The following is a 26,613-nucleotide window of genomic DNA, read 5'->3' on the forward strand; positions in this document are numbered from 1 at the left end:
AACATTTATTCTTATTGGACATCAAAGAAACCGTCCTGACATTACTCTGGGATGCCAATGATATTTGGTCATTTATATATTAATTTGTACATAGTTTATGACGAGAAGAGAACATGATATGTGGTGATATGACTGAATTTACTGCATGATGTTGGTTACTGGTAGTAACTTGTTGTTTGTGAACCTCTTTTAATCTAAATGTTATTTTCTTACCAATTTTAATGAAGCCCAATCATTTCTGTAAGATTACAGTGTGGTTAGAATACTTAAGACTTCTCAATATGAAAGTTTAATTATTCAAAAACTTATCAATATACAAATATTACAATAACTGGTAATCTATAACATAGAGTTGGAGATCTTCTTTATCTGAAATCTTAGAAACCTTGAAATTTTGCTACATAAAATAATGATGTAGAAAGTTGTTACGCAGACTAAGTGACTTTGATTTGTGCAAAAATTCCTATATATCTGATCGCCAGATTATCGCAAAAAAAAAAAAAAAAAAAAAAATCATAATTTTCTAAATAAGAACAAAAATGAAAAGCCTTCCTTTTTGCTGCTTTGTCTACTGGTTAATATGAAACCTCCAAAAATTCAAAGGCTCATTTGGTGTTTTAAAGAACATGGTGAACTTTTATAGTATTAAGGATATGTGTTTGATTGTTACAGAGACACACAAATCACAGTCACCAACCTCTCTGTTATACTAACAACATTAACAACACCTTCCTGTTTTCCTCCTAGCGAACCAACGTCTAGTATAGATAGTGCCACGGAAGTGGAAACCACAGATAGAAATCCTGTGGAAACTACAGCTGAAAATCCCATGGAAACTTCTCTAGAAAATTCAGAGAAAACTGTGGCTGAAAAACCTATACCAACTCTGGCAGGAGAAATCCAGATCAGATATCTGTCAGAGCCAACTACTGAACTCAAATTAGAGTCAAAAGAGACATTTGTTGACAAGACTGAGAGGATCATAACGGAAAGTCCAAAGGTGACATTGATAAGGAAACCAAAGGAGAAAGAAAAACAGACAACATTGGAACACGGTGCTGGGGATGTTCAGCTACAAACACCTGACGTGGTATCAACTGAGCAATTTGTGGAAAAGACAGAGGAGATCATAGACGTAAAGCCAAAGGTAAGATTAATCAGGAAACCATTGGACAAATCTGGGAATAGATCCGAGGAAACTGATCGTCACGGTGACAAGTTGGAGGAAAATGTATTGATAACGAATGTCAGCGCAGGAGCTAATGACAAATCTGTTCACATCCTGGAGAAGTCTCGAGATATTTCACAACTGTCCCAAAATGAGCATGAAACTGTTCAGGAAGTATCTTTATCTATGACACATGTCACAGGGAAGTCACAGGAAACAGATGTTACGCATGTCTCATTAGAGAAGTCTACAGAAAGCAAAATTGTACAGGAAGTACCCAAAATGGTGACAATTGTCTCAGAGACGCTAAAAGAAATAGAAATTGTACAGGAAGTACCCAAAACAGTGACAATTGTCTCAGAGACGCTAAAGGAAACAGAAGTTGTACAAGAAGTACCAAAAACGGTGACAAATGTCTCTGAGACGTCAAGGGAAACAGAAATTGTACCGGAAGTACCCAAAACGGTGACAATTGTTTCTGAGACGCCAAAGGGAATAGAAGTTGTACAAGAAGTACCAAAAACAGTGACAATTGTCTCAAAGGCGCCAAAGGAAACAGAAATTGTACAGGAAGTACCCAAAACAGTGACAATTGTTTCAGAGACGCCAAAGGAAATAGAAATTGTACAGGAAGTACCCAAAACGGTGACAATTGTGTCTGAGACGTCAAAGGAAGTACAGGTTGCACAGGAGGTACCCAAAACGGTGACAGTTGACTCGGAGACTCCAAAGGAAGTAAAGATTGTACAGGAAGTACCGAAAACGGTGACAACTGTGTCTGAGACGCTAAAGGAAGTACAGGTTGTACAGGAAGTACCCAAAACGGGGACAGTTGTATCTGAGACGTTAAAGGAAGTACAGGTTGTACAGGAAGTACCCAAAACGGGGACAGTTGTGTCTGAGACGCCAAAGAAAGTACAGGTTGTACAGGAAGTACCCAAAACGGGGACAGTTGTGTCTGAGACGCCAAAGGAAGTACAGGTTGTACAGGAAGTACCCAAAACGGTGACAATTGTGTCTGAGACCAAAAAGGAAGTACAGGTTGTACAGGAAGTACCCAAAACGGTTACAATTGTCTCAGAGGCCATAAAGGAAGCAGATATTGTACAGGAAGTACCCAAAACGATGACAATTGTCTCAGAGACTTCAAAGGACGTAGAGGTTATACAGGGAGTTCCCAAAACGGTGACAGTTGTCTCAGAGACGCCAAGGGAAACTGAAGGTGTACATGAAGTACCTAAAACGTTGACAATTGTTTCAGAGACACCTAGGGAAACAGAAATTGTACAGGGAGTACCAAAAACGGTGACAGTTGTCTCAGAGACGCTAAAGGAAACAGAAGTTGTACAAGAAGTACATAAAACTGTGACAATTGTATCAGAGACACCAAAGAAAACAGAAATTGTACAAGAAGTACCCAAAACGATTACAATTGTCTCAGAGACACTAAAGGAAACAGAAATTGTAGAGGAAGTACCTAAAAAGGTGACAATTGTCTCAGAGACACCAAAGGATGTAGAGGTTTCACAGGAACTACCCAAAACGGTACCGGTGACAATTGTGTGTGAGACGCCAAAGGAACCAGAAATTGTACGGGAAGTACCTAAAACGGTGACAATTGTGTCTGAGACGCCAAAGGAAGTACAGTTTGTACAGGAACTACCTAAAACGGTGACAATTGTGTCTGAGACATCAAAGGAAGTACAGGTTGTACAGGAAGTACCAAAAACAGTGACAATTGTCACAGAGGCGCCAAGTGAAACAAAAATTGTACAGGAAGTAGCGAAAACGATGACAATTGTATCAGAGACGCTTAAGGACACAGAAATTAAACAGGAAGTACCCAAAACTGTGACAATTGTCTCAGAGACGCTAAAGGACTCAGAAATTAAACAGGAAGTACCCAAATCGTTGACAATTGTTTCAGAGACGCTTAAGGAAACAGAAGTTGTACAGGAAGTACCCAAAACGGTGACCATTGTCTCAGGGACGCTAAAGGAAACTGAAATTGTACAGGAAGTACCCAAAACGGTGACAATTGTTTCAGAGACACCAAAGAAAACAGAAATTGTACAGGAAGTACCCAAAACTATGACAGTTGCCCCAGAGACGCTAAAGGAAACAGAAATCGTTCAAGGAGTACCCAAAACGGTGACAATTGTTTCTGAGACTCCGACGGAAGTACAGATTGTACAAGAAGTACCCAAAACGGTTACAATTGTTTCAGAGACACCAAAGGAAACAGAAATTGTACAGGAAGTACCCAAAACTATGACAGTTGTCCCAGAGACGCTAAAGGAAACAGAAATCGTTCAAGGAGTACCCAAAACGGTGACAACTGTTTCTGAGACGTCAAGGGGAACAGAAAGTGTACAGGAAGTACCAAAAACGGTGACAATTGTGTCTGAGACACCAACGGAAGTACATATTGTACAGGAAGTAGCCAAAACGATGTCAGTTGTGTCCGACACACCAAAGGAAGTACAGGTTGTAAAAGAAGTACCCAAAACGGTGACAAATGTCTCAGAGACTCCAAAGGAAACAGAAATTGTACAGGAAGTACTCAAAACGGTGACAATTGTCTCAGAGATGCCAAGTGAAATTGAAATTGTACAGGAAGTACCCAAATCGGTGACAATTGCTTCAGAGACGCTAAAGGAAACAGGGATTGTACAGGAAGTACCCAAAACGGTGACAAATGTCTCTGAGATGTCAAAGGAAGTAAAAGTTGTACAGGAAGTAGTGAAAACGTCGACAATTGTATCAGAGGCGCCAAAGGAAATAGAAATTGTACAGGAAGTACCCAAATCAGTGACAATTGCTTCAGAGACGCCAAAGGAAACAGAAATTGTACATGAAGTACCCAAAACTGTGACAGTTGTCCCAGAGACGCTAAAGGAAACAGAAATTGTTCAAGGAGTACCCAAAACGGTAACAATTGTTTCTGAGACTCCAACGGAAGTACAGATTGTACAGGAAGTAGCCAAAACGATGATAATTGTGTCTGAAACTCCAAAGGAAACAGACATTGTACAGGAAATACCCAAAATTGTGACAAATGTCTCTGAGACGTCAAAGGAAACAAAAGTGGTACAGGAAGTAGCCAAAACGATGACAATTGTATCAGAGACTTCAAAAGAAGTTGATGTTGTACAGGAAGCAGACAAAACACCAAAGAGTTCTGGAGATGAGGATGTGGAGATTGATACAACGGTAGATCTTAACTACAAGAACACACCTGCTGATGAGCAAGTGGACATCAATGATCTGGTCAAACAAAACATTGAAATCTTAGAAACAGGGAAAGATGAGATTGTACAAGGGAAAGATGAGAGTGCAGAAGAAATAGCGGAGAAACAATTAATATTGGAAACAGCTTCAAAACAACTTACAATGACTACAGAACAGATAAGCGAGGTACCAGCTGTAGTAGCCATTCAACATGTAGAGAAAACAACCGATAAGACAGCCAATCAGCTCTCAGAGAACAGAGCTGATCCAGCCAGTCATCTTTTAGGTGGAGCAATCACAAAGGAAACAACTGTTACAGTCAATCAGCTGTCAGAGATAACAACTGACACAGCCAATCAGATCACTGAGGTAACAGTTGATACAACCAATCAGGTTTTAGATGGAACAATCACCAAGAAAACAAGTGATACAGCCATTGAACTCTTGGAGGGATCAGTCATCAGAGAAACTAATACAGTTAATATGATCAACGAAGAAACAACTCAAACAGCCAAACAGTTGACAGAAGAATCAACTGAATCAGTCAATCAGCTCTCCGAAGAAACAACAGCCAACCAGCCAACACAGGAAATAGATCAACCCTCACAGGAAACAGCTGATAAAGATAATCAGCCATTACAGGAAACAGCTGATAAAGATCAACCTGCACAGGAAACAGCTGATAAAGATCAACCTGCACAGGACACAGCTGATAAAGATCAACCCTCAGAGGAAACAGCTGATAAAGATCAACCCTCACAGGAAACAGCTGATAAAGATAATCAGCCGTTACAGGGAACAGCTGATACAGCAAATCTGATCATTGAGGAAACAACTGATTATATCCAAGCTTCTGTCACTGAAGTCATACAGACACGTGATACTGCTGTTGGAGATCTACAAATGACACCTGCTGTCCATTCATCAGATGAGTTGACTAAAATTTTGCAAGAAAACGCTGAGGATTTCATGGAAACCGTGTCTGTTGTGACAGATTCACAAAGAGCTGAGCATGTCCCTGATGATCTGCAAGTAGAGACACCTGCAGCAAAGGATATGGAAATTGCAGACCCTGTTTCTGCGGATCTGCAAATTGCTACCCCTGTCGTTGAAGATCAGCAAAGGAAATCTCAAATGGAAGCATCAGTTGCTAGGAATTTGCAGATGGAGGCATCAGTTGCAAGGACACTGCAAATGGAATCTCCAATTACTATTGATGTACAAAAGGAAACATCTGCTTTAAAAGATCTTCAGGTAGATGATGTAATGATAGAATCTTCTGTTATAAAGGACTTACAGGCGGAAATATCTGTTGTTAAGAATGAGCAAGTGGAAGAATATGTTATAGTGGATATGCAGAACAAATCATCAGTTGGTGAGGAAAATCAAATTGAAGAATCTGTTATTGAAGATCTCCAGATAGAACAACAGGAAATACCTCAATCTGAGGCATCAGCTGACATTTCCAAAGATATGTACGAATCAATTGTAGATACTCAGGTCGCCTTAGATTCTAAATCTGATGAGATCACAAAGGATCACCAGTCATCAGATCTTAAATCACTTTCGGAAAACAATATGGATCTTCAGTCTGCGTTAGACTCAATGATAGAAAAAGACAGCGTGGAGGAAGCAGTGAAAGAAGATTCACAAATTGTCACTAAAACATTATCTAGCATTAACTACTCTGAGGTGGAAAATGTTAATAAGACAGCTGACAGCAACAACCCTTATTTGGAATCAGCGCAGGTTTCTGAACCTAATGACTCAGATAAGATGTCAGCATATTTGGATTTGAAGGCTGCTTTAGATTCTTTTCCTGAAAGAGATGTTGGTAGGCAGCCGTCAGCTGATTCACAAGATGAAACCGCCACAGTATCCCAAATATCTGTTATTGTAAATGAAACTGATAAACAGATTTCGTCCTCTGCGAAAGATACAGCACATGATTTATCTGGCATCCCTGAACAAGATCAGTTAGAAGAAAGTGGAAATACAGAGGTATCATCACAGAAGAGAGAAATTACCACAGGAAAGGATACAGGAAGTTTATCAGACGTTGGCGAGCAAGATCAAAATAATCAGGGAAATGCAGACAAAGGTCCTACTGAGGTCAAGAATGAAAAAAGCTCTACAGATGGAGTTTCCATTGATATATCTATCAAAGACCAACAAGGAAAGTCAGAGGTTGCTTCGTCTAAAAAGAAACCAGATAAGGATTCTGATGCCATTGGTACCGATGAGGAGGATGATACGTTTTCTACCACAATGATCATCTACACAAACAAATTTGAGGGTTGTGATGAGCAGACGAGAATGGAAGAGACACGAGAAGCCTTAGAGAGTACAGTGTTGTCATACCCGGAGCCCAAGTACTACAGCTTCATGCCACACAGCGATTCTAAGCCTTTGTATCGCACACTCACAACTTCTGGACTCCAGGGCAAAACGCCAACAGGTCAGGACTTATCATCAGAAGCAATGTTCCGATCTCCACGGCTAACAAACAAAACAGGAGAGTTTGATGGCAGTCTGTCATCTCGTGTTGACTCCATACCTGACGAATCTCATGGTAAGATTGTGGATAGAAAGGGAAACAAATCTGTCCACTTTCAGGAAAGTGATGGCACTATCTATACCCCACCACACACAGCAAGCTCAAAACAAAAAGGTGATGATACAAACGGTATCGCGGAGTCTGGTGCCGAAAGTTTAACAAAGAAACTACATGAGATTAAACAGGGCGAGGAAGAGCAAGGTGACGAAACTCCTCCTACAACACAAGTCTCTGAAACCGCTGTGGAGACTATGAGTGAAAACCAGCAAGGTGTTCCCACACAAAGAAAGAAGAAAAAATCAATCCTTTCAAGTCTGTCTTATATTCTACCCAGTGTTCCATTTGGCCGTGGAATCATCGTTGATACTTGGGAGGGAGAAGAGGTTACGTTTCGTGGTGAACTCGGAGACATTGTTGACAATGAAGAGGGAGATTCTAGAGCATCTAAAGAGCAAGTAGCTTTTTGCTCCTTGACAAGTGTACGCATGTCACTGCTTTATAATAGGCAATGTATGATGCCTGGTGCAGCCTGTATACTCAGACACTGTTCTCCACTATATTTGGCCTACAGTATACACATGTATAGCTATATCATCTGTTGGGAGATGATCCTGTTAAAATCTTCATTGGAATCCCAGGTCCTGATTCCATGAAATCACATCAGAACAGGAAACGTTCAGAGACAAACATGAAATTACTGTCTTGGTGTCAGAATTCTAAATACAAAGAATTTTGTCAGACACTACCAGACAGGATACTCCTAACAGATTTGGAGACATATTATAACATTGTAACTATGGTGATGGATGGTGGTGGTGGTGGTATGGGGAGCTTACCCTGTAACTATACATGTGGTGGTCTGGCAGATATTGGGACAGAAGCCAGCTGGCTAGGTAAAGGTGAGGGATGCTTCTGTCTAACAAATGCAGAGTTACGATCCAGTTTATTAAAATCCACTACACTTTACTAATCACTAATACTATATATAATATGTTATTACATGTAAACTAATGTTAGTTTTATACCAAAACCAATCAATAATTATACCGTTAGTAGAATTATTACTGCAATGTTTGACACTGTGTAAAATTCAATATACCAATATTATGATATGCATGTCATTGCATTAAAACGTACTTTGTCTAATATCTATCAAAAGTTAATACGTCGTAATTTTTTAATGCGAGTTAAAGATTACTACTTTAAGTTTCATTTAATCAACTACCGATGGAAGATCATGTAGACTTTACTTTGATGTACCTGACCTTGTCCTATTACATATCTGTGACCCTAGTATTGTATGGTTTTAAAGGAGCCCTGACCGGGAAGTGACCAATGGACCGAGGGGACAACCTGTTGGGGCTGTGGAGTCTGATGGAGAGGTATGGTAGGGGAGACAACTGTAATACATCAGGGGAGATAACTATTAAACTAAATATTGGGAAATTTATTAATCTACCAAGGAAATGTTTTGTAATACATAAGGGGAGGTAGCTGTTTATTATTTGAGAAATCTGGAAAATATAGTTTCAGGATTGTTTAGGTTAATGTTTGTTTTTATTATAATGGAGAATTGTTTTCGTTTTTAAGTGGAATGTTATTCAGAAGAGTTCTTCATTATTACTGGAACTTGATATAATATCATCTTATAGATTAGATGTTTTGAGACAACTATGAACAATGGATAAAAAATTAAATTTTCAAATGACCACATAGTATAGTGTTTTATTATTGTAGACCATGGAGACAGCACTAACAACACAGCGAGTGTTCAAGGTCGTGTTTGTCGGAGACTCTGGTGTCGGAAAGAGTAGCTTCATCCATCGCTTCTGTAACAACTCCTTCAACCCTTCATTTAGTGCCACTATAGGTAAGCTGCACTTTGATTTGGTGACCTGTGTTGAGGTTAACATGTCATATGTGGAACTCGAGGACGAACCATGTGTAAAAAGGCGACATTTTGACATTGACCAATTAAACATAGTCAGATGCACGTTATTAAAATGTACAGAGACTGTAAAGGTGTGACTAAATTCTGATGGTAATGAGTATCACAATATCCATAACAACTGTTCGCAATAACAATGGACAGATTGAAGCTGTTTTAAGAATGCATTTTAGTAAATCTATGGTTTTATAATGAATAGTTACCTAATTTCACCAGACTTTACTGTTTGTTGTAAACACCAGTTCTATCTGTTGTGTACAGGTGTGGATTTCCAAGTGAAGACAATACAGATCAAGGACACGGTCATCGTACTACAGCTATGGGACACCGCCGGCCAGGAAAGGTAACGTCATGTAAACTACACAAAATTAATAGATTTATTGAAACACAGTAAAACCTATCTTAGTGACTATCTCGATAGAGATATATTTACATTTACTTGTCACTTCTACTGTATAAACTTACCAAGGCAAAATGAAGTAACTGACACCCAAAAACGTGACCATTATGACATCACTAATGTTGACTTGGTGACGTCAACTGATCACCATCAAAATGGCTGTTCCATCTCGTGGATTAAATCGTCACTGATAAACGGTTTTCCTGGTCTAGCTTAAACAATGTTAATTCAGAGACCCCAAAATGAGTTGATAATGTAAATATAAGCATTAAACTATCTTCCTTTAAGATCTATGGTCTATATGGATGCCAGAGCTTTGCAGACAATTATCTCATAATGCGCTAGCACTCATTATGAAGATTGTCTGCAAAGCTCTGGCATCTATATAGACCATAGATGCCATAGGAAGATAGTTTATTGCTTAACTAAACCTACAGAACAAGACCACTTTCTTGGCTAATTTTAACCCAGTTTGTCATGTGTATGAAGACCACTTGGCAAAAAGGCCATTTTATCTTGTCACTTGGGTTGTTTTATAGACAGGTTGGCCTGGTATTTCAATTTTGATGAAGTCATTCCTTGCAGTTGGATAGCTATGTTGGTTTAATATCCTGAACAAAAATATCACAGTGTGTTACTCATATAAATTCAGTCGGGTAACAATCTACCCTTGTACCTTCAGATTCCGCAGCATCACCAAGCAGTATTTCCGTAAGGCTGACGGAGTGGTGGTTATGTACGATGTCACATCAGAAGCTTCCTTTGTCAATGTTAGGAACTGGATGACCAGTATAAAGGTACAGTCAAATCCTGTTAGACTTAAATACAAGGTAAAATGTAAATGTCAGGTTAATAATCCTCACACACAATATCAAATACATGAGAGTATAGCAAAATCCGAGTTACACACCATTGCGAATCCAATGAAGACAGGGATTAACTCTTTCACCCTTGAAGACACATTTAGACTCTTCTCAATCAAAGACTAGACCAGTCGATTATGAAATATTTGGGGTGAATGAATTAGCATCTCACTAAATATGAATGATAATTTGTATTCTTTGGATAACAAATGTGGAATAGAAATTAGCTGTATTTGTATAAAGAGTTATATACACATTTAACAAGTAATGGAAATACGGAGTACTGTAATAGGGTTACATCTCCAAAAGACTGATTTTTTTTTTTTTAAATGACAAATTTACTATTTCAGGAAAACGTAGACGAGAAGACCGTAATAGAAATCCTAGGAAACAAAACAGATATGGCCGAAGGTGACGATCATCGTGTTGTACGGATGAACGATGGCAAGAAGTTGGCCCTGGTAAATGGCCTTTCTAGAAAAAAAAATTTTGTTGTTTTTGTTTATATTTCATAGTCCTTCTTTGCTGCATATTACAAAGAGGTCTGTCCTTGTTGGTAGGTATTCATTGTGATGTCAGTAAGAGTAGTTTGTGAATGAAAATAACCTAACTGCAAGGGCACATAACCCTGTAATATGCTAAGGCAGATTATTTTAACCTAATGAAATGAAACCAACAGAAAATGGTTCATGATTCTTGAATGGAATTTTATGAATATATTTCTGTAATATTTTTAGTGTTGCATTTATGATCCAATGCATCATGTATATCATAATGCCCTTGCCTTGAAAGGAGGGGAGTGGGGCATATAATGTTACCAATATCCTGATGTCTTACAAATATTGTGATGAGATAATTTACTCTTTCCAGGAGTACGAGTCCCTATTTTTTGAGTGCAGTGCTAAATCTGGTATCAATATACAGGAGAGTATGGCTGCCATGGCAGAGTAAGTAAAATATAGTAAAATATAATAAAATCATAGTTAAATTATTAGCAAACACTATTTGTCTCATACACCTATACCCCGACAACTAAACCTGGTATGTTAGAATTTCACGTTAGCTACAAACTTATTAAAGTGAAGGTTTACGGAACAACTGAATATGAAAAATTTATTTTGGTGAAATATAACCAAAAAAAATGTCCTATAAATTAACTCCCATCTTCTATTAAAACCGGACATGTTATTGTAGTGAAGATTTAGGGCAAAACTGAAATTGAAAAAAAAAGTATTTTAATAGGGAAATGTAACAAGCACTACTTCTAAACCTTCAATGTTTTAAAATGATATTTACAGCCTGTTGAAGGATAAAGAAGACGAGGAGTTAGAAAAAGCTCTTCACATACACGACGATCCTGTGGAAAAGAAAAAGTGTTGCAAGTGAGGGCACTATACAGAAGTGAATTCAGGAGAATTTACCTAATGTGATTCGAACTGTTGGACCAGAGCATCATTATTTAATATATCATTGTTGTTTTTAAGTTTTATTATTCAAATTTTATGTAATTTAATTGCTCCATTCTTTCAATATTATTCATTTCATTTTAATTTTCAAAGTTGCAAACATTCCATTTATGTATGTATTACAATATAGTTTAATACGAGTTATAAATATTTCTGTGTGTCACATCACACAGTTAAGAAGAAAATGCATTTCTGTGGTAACTTGTATCAATAACATACATATGTACCTTATCATTACCAAAGTGTTCTTTATCACATATGCCATTGGTATAAGGATTCCCCTACATAACAAGTTATGGGTTCAAGGCTTTTAGTCTAGAACAAGAGTACATTTTATAGGTCTAATTTAGAGTAAAAAGCAGGTTTTCTTAATTATGAAATTGTAAAAATTTGTTTGATTTTATTACATAATCTCCACCAATACTGATCTGGTGTAGTTTTGTTTTATCAATTCCATCACGCCATTCATCACCTTCAAATCTCCAATTCTCATTAACCAATTAAGAGTTCAGAAACATTTATTGCATAGTTTTTTATATCAGAGGCATAATATTAACTTTCACCTGGGTATATAATTTGATATCTTGTTATATCTCAACCGCAGGGTTATGGCAGAGTTTTCGCTACTGTAATTGGTGTAGAATTGTTCCTCTTAGGAATGTAAAACCATCTTTTCAAATATATGTTAAATATGGCTTGTGTATGAATATCAAAAACAACGCTTTATATGAATGGTAAGGATCTACAGTTATACTGTACTCATCGTCAATTTCACATAGATTCAACTAAATCCTGACAATTTATAATTGTGATTTAACATAAGCTTATACTGACTGCATCAAATAATCCATAAATTATAAATGATTGTGGGGTTGTCCATAGATGAACTGGTATATGTGGTTTCATGTATATACTAGCTGTATCAGCAATTGTTATATATTTTTATGTTGTCAGAATGCATGTGTTATTAATTAAATCATTTAACAAATATGTATTATTGATATTCCAAACTGTTTCATAGTTTCTACTTCACCACACATAATATGTACAATATATTATTAATTGTAGAGCATTAATTATCACACAGCATATATTTAATATACATGTGCTATGTATAGTTACTGTGAAATAGGGTTGATGAAGCTTGTACACAGTACATCTACAAAGTATACCAGGTATATACCTTCCTAGTCCATAGTTCTATATTCTTGCTTAGTCTTCTATACAGTAGAAAATACATTGTATCTCATTATCTCTTAATGCGGGAACCAAGAAAATACATTGTATTAATCATAGTCCAGAAACATATCTATATAAAGTGGTATAGTGTATTTATTATGGAAGTTTTTCTATACCAGTGAATTAGTTGTACGAGTGTGATTGTTTTACACATGTTTTATGTGTGACAAATTGTATAGAATTAAGCAGATTGTGTTTGATTCTCTGTTTTCTATTGGTAACTTGAAGCTCAACTGTCCAAGTGAGCAGAACCAATGGAACTATGTCTGTTTGTTAAAAGGAATAACATTGTCCTTCATTCACAGTACCACCAGTCTAGGTGGCTAAAATCTTTTTATGTAAAAACCAAGAGGCCTAAATATTTATTATTGGATGTGTGAAGTACGTGAAGAAACTTATTTATCTAATAAATTACCTTGACTTTCCTTAAGGTTAAAGTTCATATAGATCAAAATGTATGTTTTTATGACTTTTCTCGGTAAACTAGATGCCTGGTGGTATTTTTTCTGTATCATATACATGTAGCATGTTATAAAATTGTATTACTTATTAAGAGCAGGCAAACAATACAGACCCTAATAGGTCTTTGTATTTATCTACACAAAAAGTGCAATAGCTTTATAGTCTTCCCAACGCGTCCACTATATACATGTAGAACTTATTCTGTTATCACATTCAAACTTGAAATCCACTCTTTCTATTTTACATGAGTTATTGCCCTTGTTATGTATTGCTACTTGGTACAATATCTTCAACTCATCTTAGTGTTGAGGGAGTTTAAAATACAATAAATTGCTGTATGTTGCTGCATGTATTACTTACTACTTGAACGAACATATATAATTATGTAACTACATTTTTGAACAAACATATATAATTATGTAACTACATGTATTACTTACTGCTTGAACAAACATATATAATTTACATGTATTATTCATGTTAGAATTCCTTGTATTTTTACCTATTAGCCTTTTGGTACCGATATTGATGTTAAAAAATCTCTGGAAACAAACTATTTCAATATACAGTACATTCTTTACAGTTGTTTCATTGTGTGAAATGTAACACATCCAAGGTACATGATACAATGAGCACCAGGAAGGTTATATCAATTGTGATCAAGCTCAAGACCTCTTATGTTGCCTGGTTTATCATATTTAGAAAATTTATGTATGGCAATGCAATTTTAGATTATTTACACTTAAGAATATTCTACGCATATCAGATTATTCTTAAAATATAATTTTGCAAAATGTTTTGATTGGTTGATACATGCAACATTCCATGGAGTTTTTCTCATATTAAACATATTCCAGTCTACATTAAGTATTTCTAAATATCTTTATCTGTGCTTTTGTTAAGTTAACTACACTCTTAAAATACAGAAGTTAAAATCAAGTCAATATAGATACAGTATAACTTGTCTAAACCGGATGTCATTAGAATCAAGATATTTGGCCAGTATAGACAGGTTTCCAGATTACCCAAGTTTTATTTATTATGATTTAGAAGGGAAATACCATTCTATAAAGCCAGATTGGACAGGGGAGAGTTTGGACGGAGGACAGTTTTGACAGGTTATACTGGACATATATTTAGATTGTACTTCTTATCGCATTCTATTCATTCAACATGAAAAATGAAATAATACAGTTAGAATATTTAACATGTAATTAGAGGTTGATGATAGTCATAACAAAGGTTTTAGAAACATATCCAAAGTTTATGTTTTAATCTTTGTTTTAGATTTTTATATATATACATGTATCTAAGGAGGTGATCTGTTTTTATTTTACAATATTTTATTGAATAAACTGCCGACTACAGCCTTTTTTGTTATATTATGCTTACAATTCCATTGTTGCATTAAAATCTTGGAAAGAAAAGATGTGTTGTTTTGATTATTTACAAGGAAATTGTATTACACCCTCATGCAACTTGAAATCAAACTTTTATCCGCAAATCTTGTTTGAACAAATTCTCTTAAACTGTTGATCAATTTCAATGAAACTTCAAAATAATGTTTAAGGACGTGCCAGGTTTGTGGCTAGAGGAAAGTCAGAGTACTGGGAAACAAATCAACCAGCAGTCAATACTTAGCAACTGCTCCACATCATGTACATAGGATTCAAACTTGCAACCTAGAGGTGAAGGGCTTATGAAAATATGTCGGGACATCTCAAAGGACCACTTCCTCTTTGTTTCACAAAGGTAGTGCATGTGCCTTTACCCAATCTGCCACTGCACATCCCCAATTTTTTTCTTAAAGTTGGCTTATAATTGTATTAGGTCACAATGCTCAGATTTTTTTGAAAATGAGTACTCTTTAAATCGTTTCTGTTCAAACAAGTGATGTAACATGTTGATATACATCGCATGGCTTGGTAACAGCTAAAGGGTAATACCAGAACTGATCAAGTTGGGATGAGCCAAAATTTTAATCATGTCTAAACTAGTTTGCTGAAATAGCAAATACCATAATTATATTTAGTTTTCAAAGAATTTTCAACATCATCTGGTTGCCATAGTTATCAAATGTAATTGTCAAAAGTAACACAAAGGAACTTGGGTATGGATAATTGGTAAGCATATTTGGTTCTATATTCAATGGTCTCGAATAAGGAGTAGCTGGGGTATAAATTAGCCATTTGTTCAATGGTTTGTAACCTACTGACATATTCAATAAAATTGACCCAGTATCTGCACTCTCACTGATTCAACATATGATATAATACATTGAACTATTGATATAACATTTCTTATCTATCAGAGTAGCCTCCCTTTGTTTCACACCTATCAATATTAGTAACATATGAAGATCAGAATGACAGCAAATAAACCTGAACTTTTCTTTTTATGGTCAATAACTTAACTAAACATATCAGAGACAATAGCAGGGAACTGATTAGATGTTAATTATGTGAAGGTGGTCGCTAAAACAGGTTTTAATTACTGGAAATATACCACTCCCACAGTATTCACAATAATTACCACCCCTCTGTTGGACATGTACCGTATTCACTATAATTGGATTAATTACCATCCCTCTGCTGGACATGTACCGTATTCACCATAACCACCCCTCACCTGGACATGTACTGACCCACCGTAATAACCACTACTCTGCTGGACATGTACCGTATTCACTATAATTACCACCCCTCTGCTGCACATGTACCGTAACCATAATAATTACCACCCCTCTGTTGGACATGTACCATATTCACCATAATTAACACCCCTCTGCTGGACATATACTGTATTCACTATAATTACCACCCCTCTGCTGGACATGTACCGTACCCACCATAATTACCACCCCTCTGTTGGACATGTACCATATTCACCATAATTAACACCCCTCTGCTGGACATGTACCGTATTCACTATAATTACCACCCCTCTGCTAGACATGTACCGTATTCACTATAATTACCACCTCTCTGCTGGACATGTACCATATTCACCATAATTACCACCCCTCTGCTGGACATGTACTGTATTCACTATAATTACCACCCCTCTGCTGGACATGTACTGTATTCACTATAATTACCAACCCTCTGCTGGACATGTACCGTACCCACCATAATTACCACCCCTCTGTTGGACATGTAGCGTATTCACCATAATTACCACCCTTCTGCTGGACATGTACCGTATTCACCATAATTACCACCCCTCTGTTGGACATGTACCGTATTCACCATAATTACCACCCCTCTGCTGGACATGTACCGTATTCACCATAATTACCACCCCTCTGCTGGACATGTACCGTATTCACCATAATTACCACCCCTCTGTTGGACATGTACCGTACCCACCATAATTACCACCCCTCTGCTGGACATGTAGCGTATTCACCATAATTACCACCCTTCTGTTGGACATGTACCGTATTCACTATAATTACCAAGCCTCTGTTGGACATGTACTGTATTCACCATAATTACCACCTCTCTGTTGGACATGTACCGTATTCACCATAATTACCACCCCTCTGTTGGACGTGTACCGTATTCACTATAATTACCACCTCTCTGCTGGACATGTACCATATTCACCATAATTACCACCCCTCTGCTGGACATGTACTGTATTCACTATAATTACCACCCCTCTGCTGGACATGTACTGTATTCACTATAATTACCAACCCCTCTGCTGGACATGTACCGTACCCACCATAATTACCACCCCTCTGTTGGACATGTAGCGTATTCACCATAATTACCACCCTTCTGCTGGACATGTACCGTATTCACCATAATTACCACCCCTCTGTTGGACATGTACCGTATTCACCATAATTACCACCCCTCTGCTGGACATGTAGCGTATTCACCATAATTACCACCCTTCTGTTGGACATGTACTGTATTCACTATAATTACCAAGCCTCTGTTGGACATGTACCGTATTCACCATAATTACCACCTCTCTGCTGGACATGTACCGTATTCACCATAATTACCACCCCTCTGTTGGACGTGTACCGTACCCACCATAATTACCACCCCTCTGTTGGACATGTACCGTACCCACCATAATTACCACCCCTCTGTTGGACATGTACCGTGTTCACCATAATTACCACCCCTCTGTTGGACATGTACCATATTCACTGTAATTACCACCCATCGACCAATCAGCACCCCTCCCTTCTTCTGGAGAAGGCGATGAATTCATATAAACTTCCCATCCCATATTACATGAACTTGTGAGTCTTTCACATATGTGAATCATGACATAATAAAAGGTAAGAAGGCATATGTATGTGTACTGTGACAGATTAAAGTACCATGAGTATAGAAATTAGAGTTAAAATATGGCAAAATCTTTTTAGACTTTTTTCCATGAAGAACTTACATTTTGGTACTCTAATAATGTCCCCCCACCACCCACCCACACAAACACACAATTTGTAAGCACCCTGGATGCTAATTACAGCAAATACAGTATATCAAATTGTGTATATAGAACAGTCTAGAGCAGTTTGTTTGTTTGATTAAATTTACATCCTTTTAACAGGCAGGGTCATGTGCAAGGATCCACAACAGATACATGAGTCTTTGTCCTAGCTACGACACTTGCAAATTGATCAAATAAATACTATGATATTATCATCAATGATTAATGTTTATTGCAAAATACAAAAATAAGATATCAAATGTTTTTAAATATACAAATGTTCAAATTTATGTACAGTATACACAAGTGATGTTCATCTATTATCATCAAATCTTTAACCAAGTTACAAAAGCTCTTTGTTTCTTACAATTCACCACGTCAGCATGTTAACAATTTAAAAAGATGCTTTCCATGATTTTGAAGTATAATATGTGCAGTGTAATTATATAACAAAATTCATAAAGGACATATGTATTTTAAGAGGCCATTACAGCATTTAACATGGCAAATAAATGAAATAATATCCTTGAAATTCTTCATTTAAGTAATATCACATATTTATCACATAATCCGCCTGATATCAAGTGATTTCGTCCGTGTAATAATATTTTTGCATATGTCACTAGTGTAATATGACCTAGAGCGATTTTCATTGGCTGGAAATTCATTGTGATGTCAGACAGAAAAAAATAAAATGACATCGGGAAAAATGACATGACGTCAGGATTATGAGGACGGCGGGACAAAATGGCGTCCTTTGCTTGATTTTCGGAATACATTTTGACCGGAAATTCTTTGTAATGTAGGTATTTGGAGTTATGTGATAAAAAGTACCTTAAATTTGTGTTCATTTCATATGAGATTTTATGAAATTCATAAAATCTCATATGAAATGAACACTCATGTAAGATCCTATATATATATATATGTAACAAAATTCTGTATCATTGATCTAAAATTATAGTAACAGACATGACTTAGAATTTTGATAATTAATTGTTATAGCAATATTATGTACACTGTCCACATTGTTGTATAAGCTTTTCTAATTCTCCTTTCTTAAACAGCTGCTTGGTTTCTGATGCTCCACCAATACACTTTCCATTTATAAACACTCGGGGCACCTGTTGAGAAATGTTGAAGACTGAGTACTGTATATCACAAATATTTAGCTAGAAGAGATATTTAAATGGACTGTCAAAATCAAAGATAGTAGTATTTGATATCATATGGCCTACTATGAATATTTGTTCTGATATTATATTGTGTTAAAATAAAATATATAGATAAGGGTATGATAAAACTGTGAAAGGGAAACAAAAACATTGTTTTTAATTATGTTAATATGGGATTACATACATGTATAGTTAAATAATTTTCTCACATTTTTAAGAAGAACTTTTTATTTATTCTATTACAGTTGTAACTACTGTACAATAACTGACAGATAGTTAACCAACTCACAGTATATGCATCTGTCATATGCCCAAGTATATTCTGCAATTTCTCTCCGTCCTTTCTGTCATCCAGCTCAATTTTCTTCGCTGGGACTTTGAGTCTTTTGAAGATTTTGTCGGCCTCATCACAGTATGGGCAGTAGGACTTGGAGAAGATGACCACACAATTATCGTTCACTGTCTGTTGTATGTACTTCGCCTCTACAGACTCCATATCTGCTGGGCCAGACGGACCTGCGTTTCCCATCCTGTTGGAATAAATCATGCCAGTCAATACAAAGCTTATAAATATAAAATGAATGAAGTCTGAAATAAACTACCATAGCTTTTAAAATGTGTATGCCATGTATTTCAGGCTTTTATAAGTTTTCAATAATTGCAGTTGCAACTCAAATTAAAAAGCTAAATACATGTACTTAAAGTTGTATGGTCTATCACTTTCGCTCATTTTGTCATAGTGAAAACTCTTCAAGTGTTATACACAAATTTTTCTCTGTCTGTCCGAGGTTTAAACTTTCTATTTTAAATTTTACGACTTTTTATAAAGTTGCACCACTGGAAGTATTTTTAATTACAAACATCTTTTTAATGTGTACACGTTTAAAATAGCTCTGAAATATCCGAACTGTTCCGATCTATTCCGATCTGTACCGATGTTGCCAATATTGAGCACGTGATACGGCTCGGGAGGTTCCGAACTTTACGGGTATCGCCGATGGTGGTCACGTGATGCAACTCGGTTTTTCAATATTAACCGAAATTTTGAAACATGGCGTTGACTGTGGCGGTTCTTTCAAAACGTGTGATATTTCATGCAACATTTACCGCCATGTCAATAGTAAATTGGTGTTTTCATGGATCTGAACCATCATAAATTAGCATATTGGGTGATCGAGTGGTGTAGTGGTGAAGCCGCTTGCCTTTCACATAGCCGGCCAGGGTTCGATCCCTGGCATGGACGTGAAAAGGGCAGGGGTCACCTGCCCGATCATGTGGGTTTTCTCCGGGTACTCCGGTTTCCTCCCACACTCAGACCCCTCGCGCGCTTACATCCAGGCCATCGAGAGTGATTTATATAAGTTGTATAACTTGTTTCTCAATTGATGTAAAATAAATAAAGTTTATATTTATATATTAGCATTCATATTCACACATAGTATGTTTTATGAGGGTTTGTAATGGTGAAATTTACAAGAAATACAACTTTAATGTAGATATTGGCCCCGATAATTGGAACGAATATACGTACCCGGCCTACTATACCTTTCAGCCGGGTACAAAATGGTGTCTATGTGTCCTAGTGGAGCAGTGCCTCAGAAAATCACTCGGGCACAGTTTCTATACTTTTTTGTATGTTTTCAATTATTTTAAGCATATACATGCATTTATATATTATTTTTGTCCATAACAAACATAACGATCTTTTATAAACAAATTTAGTCAAACTCACAATTTGTAGACCTGCCGTATAATTTTCCTTTGAAAGGACTGAATTTATGTGAAAAAATGAAATCCTCTTTGTGAATTTTATATTGTATACAGTTAAGTTTTATCATTTAGAAGGTAAGTGATATAAAACAAGTACAATAAAATGAATACAGATGTTTTAATAATGGTTTGCACAATCATTTCTTCGCTCCATTAGCAGGAATAGGGACCAATTACAGCTCTAAAAACGACACCATTAACTGTCTAAAGTCTTTTGAGCTACAATATTGCAGCTAGGAATTAAGGTCAGCTAGCTGCTACATGTATAATGTACAAGTACAAAATTTAATTCAGGATGACCTATTGTCATCATGCATCGTCCGTCGCCATATGCCATGCGTAAACTTTTCATTCAAACGACTTCTTCTCAATAACCGAAAGCCCCAGGGTACTGATATTTGGCCTGTAGTATGCTGGGATGAAGGGCTACCAAGTTTGTTCAAATGAATAACCTTGACCTTCATACAAGGTCACAGAGGTCAAAAAGGCTAAAATATTTAAATGACTTCTTCTAAAGAACCAAAAGGCCCAGGTTACTCATATTGGGCCTGTGGCATGCTGGAATGAAGGGCTACCAAGTGTGTTAAAATAAATGACCTTGACCTTCATTCAAGGTCACAGAGGTCAAACAGGCTAAAATCTTTAAACAACTTCTTGTGAATAACTGAGAGGCCTAGAGACCTAATATTGGGCCTGTGGCATGCTGGGACGAATGGCTACCAAGTTTGTCCAAGTGAATGACCTTGCAGCTAGGAATTAAGGTCAGCTAGCTGCTACATGTATAATGTACAAGTACAAAATTTAATTCAGGATGACCTATTGTCATCATGCATCGTCCGTCGCCATATGCCATGCGTAAACTTTTCATTCAAACGACTTCTTCTCAATAACCGAAAGCCCCAGGGTACTGATATTTGGCCTGTAGTATGCTGGGATGAAGGGCTACCAAGTTTGTTCAAATGAATAACCTTGACCTTCATTCAAGGTCACAGAGGTCAAACAGGCTAAAATCTTTAAACAACTTCTTGTGAATAACTGAGAGGCCTAGAGACCTAATATTGGGCCTGTGGCATGCTGGGACGAATGGCTACCAAGTTTGTCCAAGTGAATGACCTTGACCTTCATTCAAAGTAACAGGGGTCAAATAGGCTAAAATCTTTAAACGACTTCTTGTAAATAACTAAGAGGCCTAGAGACTGGATATTGGATTTGTAGCATGATGGGGATCAAGGGACCTTCATTCATGGTCTTAATTAGAAAATATATCAGAACTTGAACTTTTTCTAATAAAAGAGTTCTTTTGTATTGCCTTAATTGTTTGCACTTCTATATTCTTTAATGTGTTGTATTGTGCCAATAGTCAGATGACTGTTAATTAAAAGACCCATGGGCCTCTTGTTTTATTGTAGTGTATGTTTTTGCACAGGAAGCTCAAGGATACATTGGAATATGTGCATCATTGTTACATGTACATCTGTATGTATACATGTGTATAAATATCAATATGGGACACGAGTCACTAGAAAAAAAAATGTCAGCATTCTCTGTTAATTCTGTTTTCAAGGGTACATGTATTGTGACTTATGTCTGAACTTTTTTTTTGTCACCAGAGGTTAACATGTCTGGTGACCAGGGTCCAGTGTCATGAACGTTCCTTAACTTAAAGGGATTCCTTAAATTAAACTTCCCTATATGAAATTTAAAGCATTACAGAAGTTAAGGAAGAATCTTAAGTTAAGGAGCCTTCCTTAAAATATGTAATGCTTTTCTATGGAGAATTTTAAGTTAAGGGATTCCTTAAATCTAAGGAATGTTCATGAAACTATATATATAGGCCCTGGTAGCTGAATCAGTAAAATATATATATCATTCGACTAGTGTTCAGAGGTCCCAGGTTTGAATCTCAGTCTGACGACCGCAATACATTTTCTCCTTGCCTAGCTGTTAAAAAATTGGCACTCAACTAAATACCGACAATGGTAGTATTATAGTCTTGTATTTCTTTGAGGGAAGAGACTTTGAAAAAGGAGGGATGAGTGCAGCCGGATTGGACTAGGTGAATCATCGATGACCAGGTACATGTATAGCTCAATTGGTAGAGCATCATACTAATGTTCAGGGATCCCTGGAGGTACAAATCCTGGTCTGGCCACTACATTTTCTCCTCTCCAGTTACATACTCTATCTATTACTTTAATTATTACACTGGTCGATGATATTGAAGTTCATTCTACAACACAAATCTTATAAAAACAGCTGTATTTTTAATTTTGTATCATACTCTAGCCATGAAACCAGATTTGGTCAGTTTGACGAAACCACAACAGTTTCTGATGTTTTGTCAATAATTTACATGTATAGTATAAACAGCGTCATTCTGTTCCTGCGGTGCGACAGTCAGCAAAGTAACGTCCGATAAAAAAAACGGCTGACCAGTCGACTCTCATGTTATGGGAGTAACATGTACAATGTACATGTACCATGATCAGATCAGTGAACGAATAGATCTGTCAAAATGTCGGGGCTAGAGAAAACGTGGCTGATTAATATGCAAATGAACAGCAAGTTTTCTTTCGTTGACCTCCATATCATGACACATGCACTTGTAAACATGATGTGAGCCTGTGGTGGTACATGGACTCTCCACTTAGAGTCGGTATTTAAAAGCAGAACACACAGCCGATCACGAGAGACAGACATTCCACGGGATCTTACTTTATGCATATTACATACCTAAGACACCGTATTTAACTATTTTCGATGCCCTTTCTACAAACACCTACAACTCAGCAAATGACGAAATGCTCATTCAATGGCAACTTCGTCAGACGAACACTTCCGGTAAGGCACCCACGTGAGCTTGACGCTTTGAATTCCATGTCTAAAAACAAACGCCCAAATGACTCCACAAATTTATTTTCAGTGTATGCTACGCGGGAGAATACGAAGAAGGCAAATTATACTAATTTGACAGTCCAAATATTCATTAATTTACGACAAAACTACTCAATGAAAAAACATACAGCAAAAGACCAAAACATTCAACCTACGCCAGTAACCGGTCCGTCTCCGGACACTTTATTATAATTACCTTTATTATGTAACTTTCCGGATATGAAATCACATTGTTTTGTGTTTAGTTTTGCTCGGCCTCTTCCGGCCTCCTAGTCCATGAAGTAAACACGTGTGTTTTGACTAATCCATGTTTGGGCTTACTGGTGTTGTATTAAAGGTTTATATTCACCCTGGCGTGGTGGCAGCGACGAAACGAACTTTCACGCCAACTCTGTATAAACACTAGACTTGTCAAGTCCGCTTGTATAAAAGCATACAGGAAATAAAACATGACGTCGTCACATCGTGCTCCGAAACAGTGGAGCCTCACAAAGGAGGAGACTGTGAATTCCTTTGAAAATTGGAAACAAAATTTACTTTACACATTGTTGTTAGATTCTAAGTTCGCCCCATTTTTAGTTTCTGGGGTCACGTGGGAGGTCAAATCTAAAAACTCGCCTCACAGAGGCTTCGTTGATGACGTAGATGATGGCGGTGTTACAAAAGAACAGAAAGTTGCCACATTGGAACTCATGCTCGGCCAGATCGCAAACTATTGTCCCGTCATATCAAGAAATTCGATCGTCAAATCGTCCACATCTATAGACCAAATATGGCAGTCTATCAGGTTACACTTTGGATTCCAAACAACAGGTGCACATTTGATTGACTTTAGTTCTATTCGACTTGAACCAGGCGAAAGACCTGAGGATTTGTATCAACGGCTTGTCGCGTTCGTCGACGATAATTTACTTCGTCAAGGTATGGGTATCTCTCATCACGGCCGGCCTCTAGATGAAGATGAGGAATTGTCTCCGACATTAGAAAATCTTGTCGTGTTAACATGGTTACGACTCGTTCACCCCGCTTTACCTAAGCTCGTGAAACAAAGATACGGTACCGAACTCCGATCTCGCACTCTCGCTTCGATCAAACCTGAAATTTCACAGGCACTCTCTTCATTACTAGAAGAACTCCAAGCGTCTGATGATGCTAAGGTCATGAGAGCTGCCGTCAGTCGTTTTCCTAATCAACCACGCAAAACTTCCTACGAGCGTAGCTCAAGGTCAAACAATACACGTCCTACCAAAGTTTGTTGTCTGTGCAAAACCGCCGGCAGACCTGACAATCATTTCCTCAGCAAATGCGCTTTCCTGCCGATTGAAGATAGACATTACCTCGTAAAAGCTAGGCAGATAACTGGAATATCAGATGTCAATTCTGACGACGAGCTAGATACTGTCAGTGAGATAAACGATCACTCGCAACCGGTAGTGACCGGAAACCCAAGTGCAAATATAAATAGGGTGAGAGTTGCCCAATCGCCATATATAGACGCATTCAACGCGCATCACCCTGTTCGCTTAACAGTAGATAGCGGAGCGACGGGCAACATGATCCGTGCATCGGTCGCCAAGGATCTAAATTTGCGAGTAACCTGTAGCTCTCAATCCGCCAGCCAGGCTGACGGATCCTCGTCACTAACAATTGTCGGCGAGACACGAACTGTGTTCACTCATGGTAACCACAAACTATACCTTGATGCTCTTGTCATTGAAAACCTTGGTACAGACATTTTGGCGGGAATTCCATTCATGGAACAAAATGACATTTCCATTCGTCCTGCGAAGCGCCAAGTTCTCATCGGCAACACAGTTTTGTGCAGTTATGGTTCGATACCGAACCCCGGAGACCGTCATGCTATCAGGAGAGTGCATGTCCTTAGGGCACCTGAACGGTCAACAATTTGGCCAGGTCAGTTCCTTGAAATGGACATTCCGAATGATCTGTCGAGTCAGTGTCCGGTTGTTTCTATTGAGCCACATGACAGTCAAACCGCCAAGTGGCCTCCGCCTTCATTGCTTACGTGTGTGTCCGGTAAAGTCCGCATTCCTAACTTAACGCAGGAGCCTCAGGTTCTTAAAAGGAGTGAGCACTTCTGTAAGGTACGCGCGACATACATTCCAGAAGCCGAGTTGACCGGAGAACAATACACCAATCCTTGTAAACTAAAACAGCCTGACCATAACCATTCAAAGACTGTAACCGTGGATCCAGACAACATTCTTCCTGAAGATACTAGACAGGGCTTTTGGAACATCCTTCACAAGTATGATAGTGTTTTCGACTCAAATTTTTCCGGTTACAATGGTGCTGTTGGTCCATTCGAAGCTAAAGTCAACATGGGGCCCGTCTTACCTCCACAAAGGAAAGGTCGCCTTCCGCAATATGGTAAAAGTCAGCTGAACGATCTTCAAGACAAATTTGATGAACTTGAACAGCTTGGTGTATTTAAAAAACCTGAAGATGTCAATGTGTCGGTGGAATACCTAAACCCCTCCTTCCTAGTCAAGAAACCTAACGGTAGTTTCAGACTGGTCACAGCATTCGCTGATGTCGGTAGGTACAGTAAACCTCAACCGTCACTCATGCCGGATGTCGACTCAACACTTCGTCAAATCGCTCAATGGAAATTCCTCGCCGTGACAGATCTCACAAAGGCTTTCTATCAGATCCCGTTGAGCAAGGACTCTATGAAGTTTTGCGGCGTCGTAACTCCTTTCCGAGGCGTTCGCGTATATGCTCGATCAGCGATGGGCATGCCCGGTTCTGAAACCTCGCTTGAGGAACTAACGTGCCGTGTGCTAGGCGATTTGGTCCAAGAGGGCATCGTCGCGAAACTCGCCGATGACCTATATTGTGGAGGAAACACGCCTGATGAGCTTTTGAAAAGCTTTGAACGTGTACTACGAGCCCTGCAACAAAACAGTCTGAACTTAAGTGCTAGTAAAACAACAATTGCTCCCAGGCAAACAACCATACTT

General features: G+C 37.8%; 3 protein-coding genes across 9 annotated transcripts in view; 2 read left to right on the forward strand and 1 right to left on the reverse strand.

Annotated features, from left to right (window-relative positions):
- LOC138329622 (uncharacterized) overlaps window positions 1-8,339 on the forward strand; it is a 48,951-nt gene extending 40,612 nt beyond the window's left edge. For all 7 annotated transcript variants that reach the window (XM_069276716.1, XM_069276719.1, XM_069276718.1 and 4 more), the window contains 2 exons: window positions 748-7,855; window positions 8,269-8,339. In XM_069276716.1, the coding sequence (XP_069132817.1) occupies window positions 748-7,609 (6,862 nt within the window). In that variant the 3' untranslated portion in view covers window positions 7,610-7,855; window positions 8,269-8,339. The remainder of the gene's footprint in view (window positions 1-747; window positions 7,856-8,268) is intronic.
- A 357-nt stretch (window positions 8,340-8,696) lies between these two features.
- On the forward strand, window positions 8,697-11,553 carry LOC138329784 (EF-hand calcium-binding domain-containing protein 4B-like). The gene is made up of 6 exons (XM_069277078.1): window positions 8,697-8,826; window positions 9,166-9,247; window positions 9,987-10,134; window positions 10,518-10,628; window positions 11,038-11,114; window positions 11,466-11,553. Exons 1-6 carry the CDS (start codon window positions 8,697-8,699, stop codon window positions 11,551-11,553), a joined length of 636 nt encoding a protein of 211 aa, XP_069133179.1.
- A 7,219-nt stretch (window positions 11,554-18,772) lies between these two features.
- LOC138329624 (uncharacterized) lies at window positions 18,773-23,615 on the reverse strand. The gene is made up of 3 exons (XM_069276723.1): window positions 23,468-23,615; window positions 19,254-19,494; window positions 18,773-18,913 (listed from the first exon to the last, which is right to left on the reverse strand). Exons 2-3 carry the CDS (start codon window positions 19,491-19,493, stop codon window positions 18,800-18,802), a joined length of 354 nt encoding a protein of 117 aa, XP_069132824.1. The 5' UTR covers window position 19,494; window positions 23,468-23,615; the 3' UTR covers window positions 18,773-18,799.
- Between the last annotated feature and the right edge of the window lie 2,998 nt (window positions 23,616-26,613).

Source organism: Argopecten irradians, chromosome 8 (genome assembly GCF_041381155.1).
Source record: "Argopecten irradians isolate NY chromosome 8, Ai_NY, whole genome shotgun sequence".
NCBI lineage: Eukaryota > Metazoa > Mollusca > Bivalvia > Pectinida > Pectinidae > Argopecten > Argopecten irradians.

Coding starts and splice junctions, on each gene's coding strand:
- LOC138329784 (XM_069277078.1), top strand. CDS start 8,697: ATGGAGACAGCACTAACAACACAGCGAGTGTTCAAGGTCGTGTTTGTC. Junction 8,827..9,165: donor TTCATTTAGTGCCACTATAG/GTAAGCTGCACT, acceptor TGTTGTGTACAG/GTGTGGATTTCCAAGTGAAG. Junction 10,629..11,037: donor ATGGCAAGAAGTTGGCCCTG/GTAAATGGCCTT, acceptor TACTCTTTCCAG/GAGTACGAGTCCCTATTTTT.
- LOC138329624 (XM_069276723.1), bottom strand. CDS start 19,493: ATGGGAAACGCAGGTCCGTCTGGCCCAGCAGATATGGAGTCTGTAGAG. Junction 18,914..19,253: donor ATATGACAGATGCATATACT/GTGAGTTGGTTA, acceptor ATTTCTCAACAG/GTGCCCCGAGTGTTTATAAA.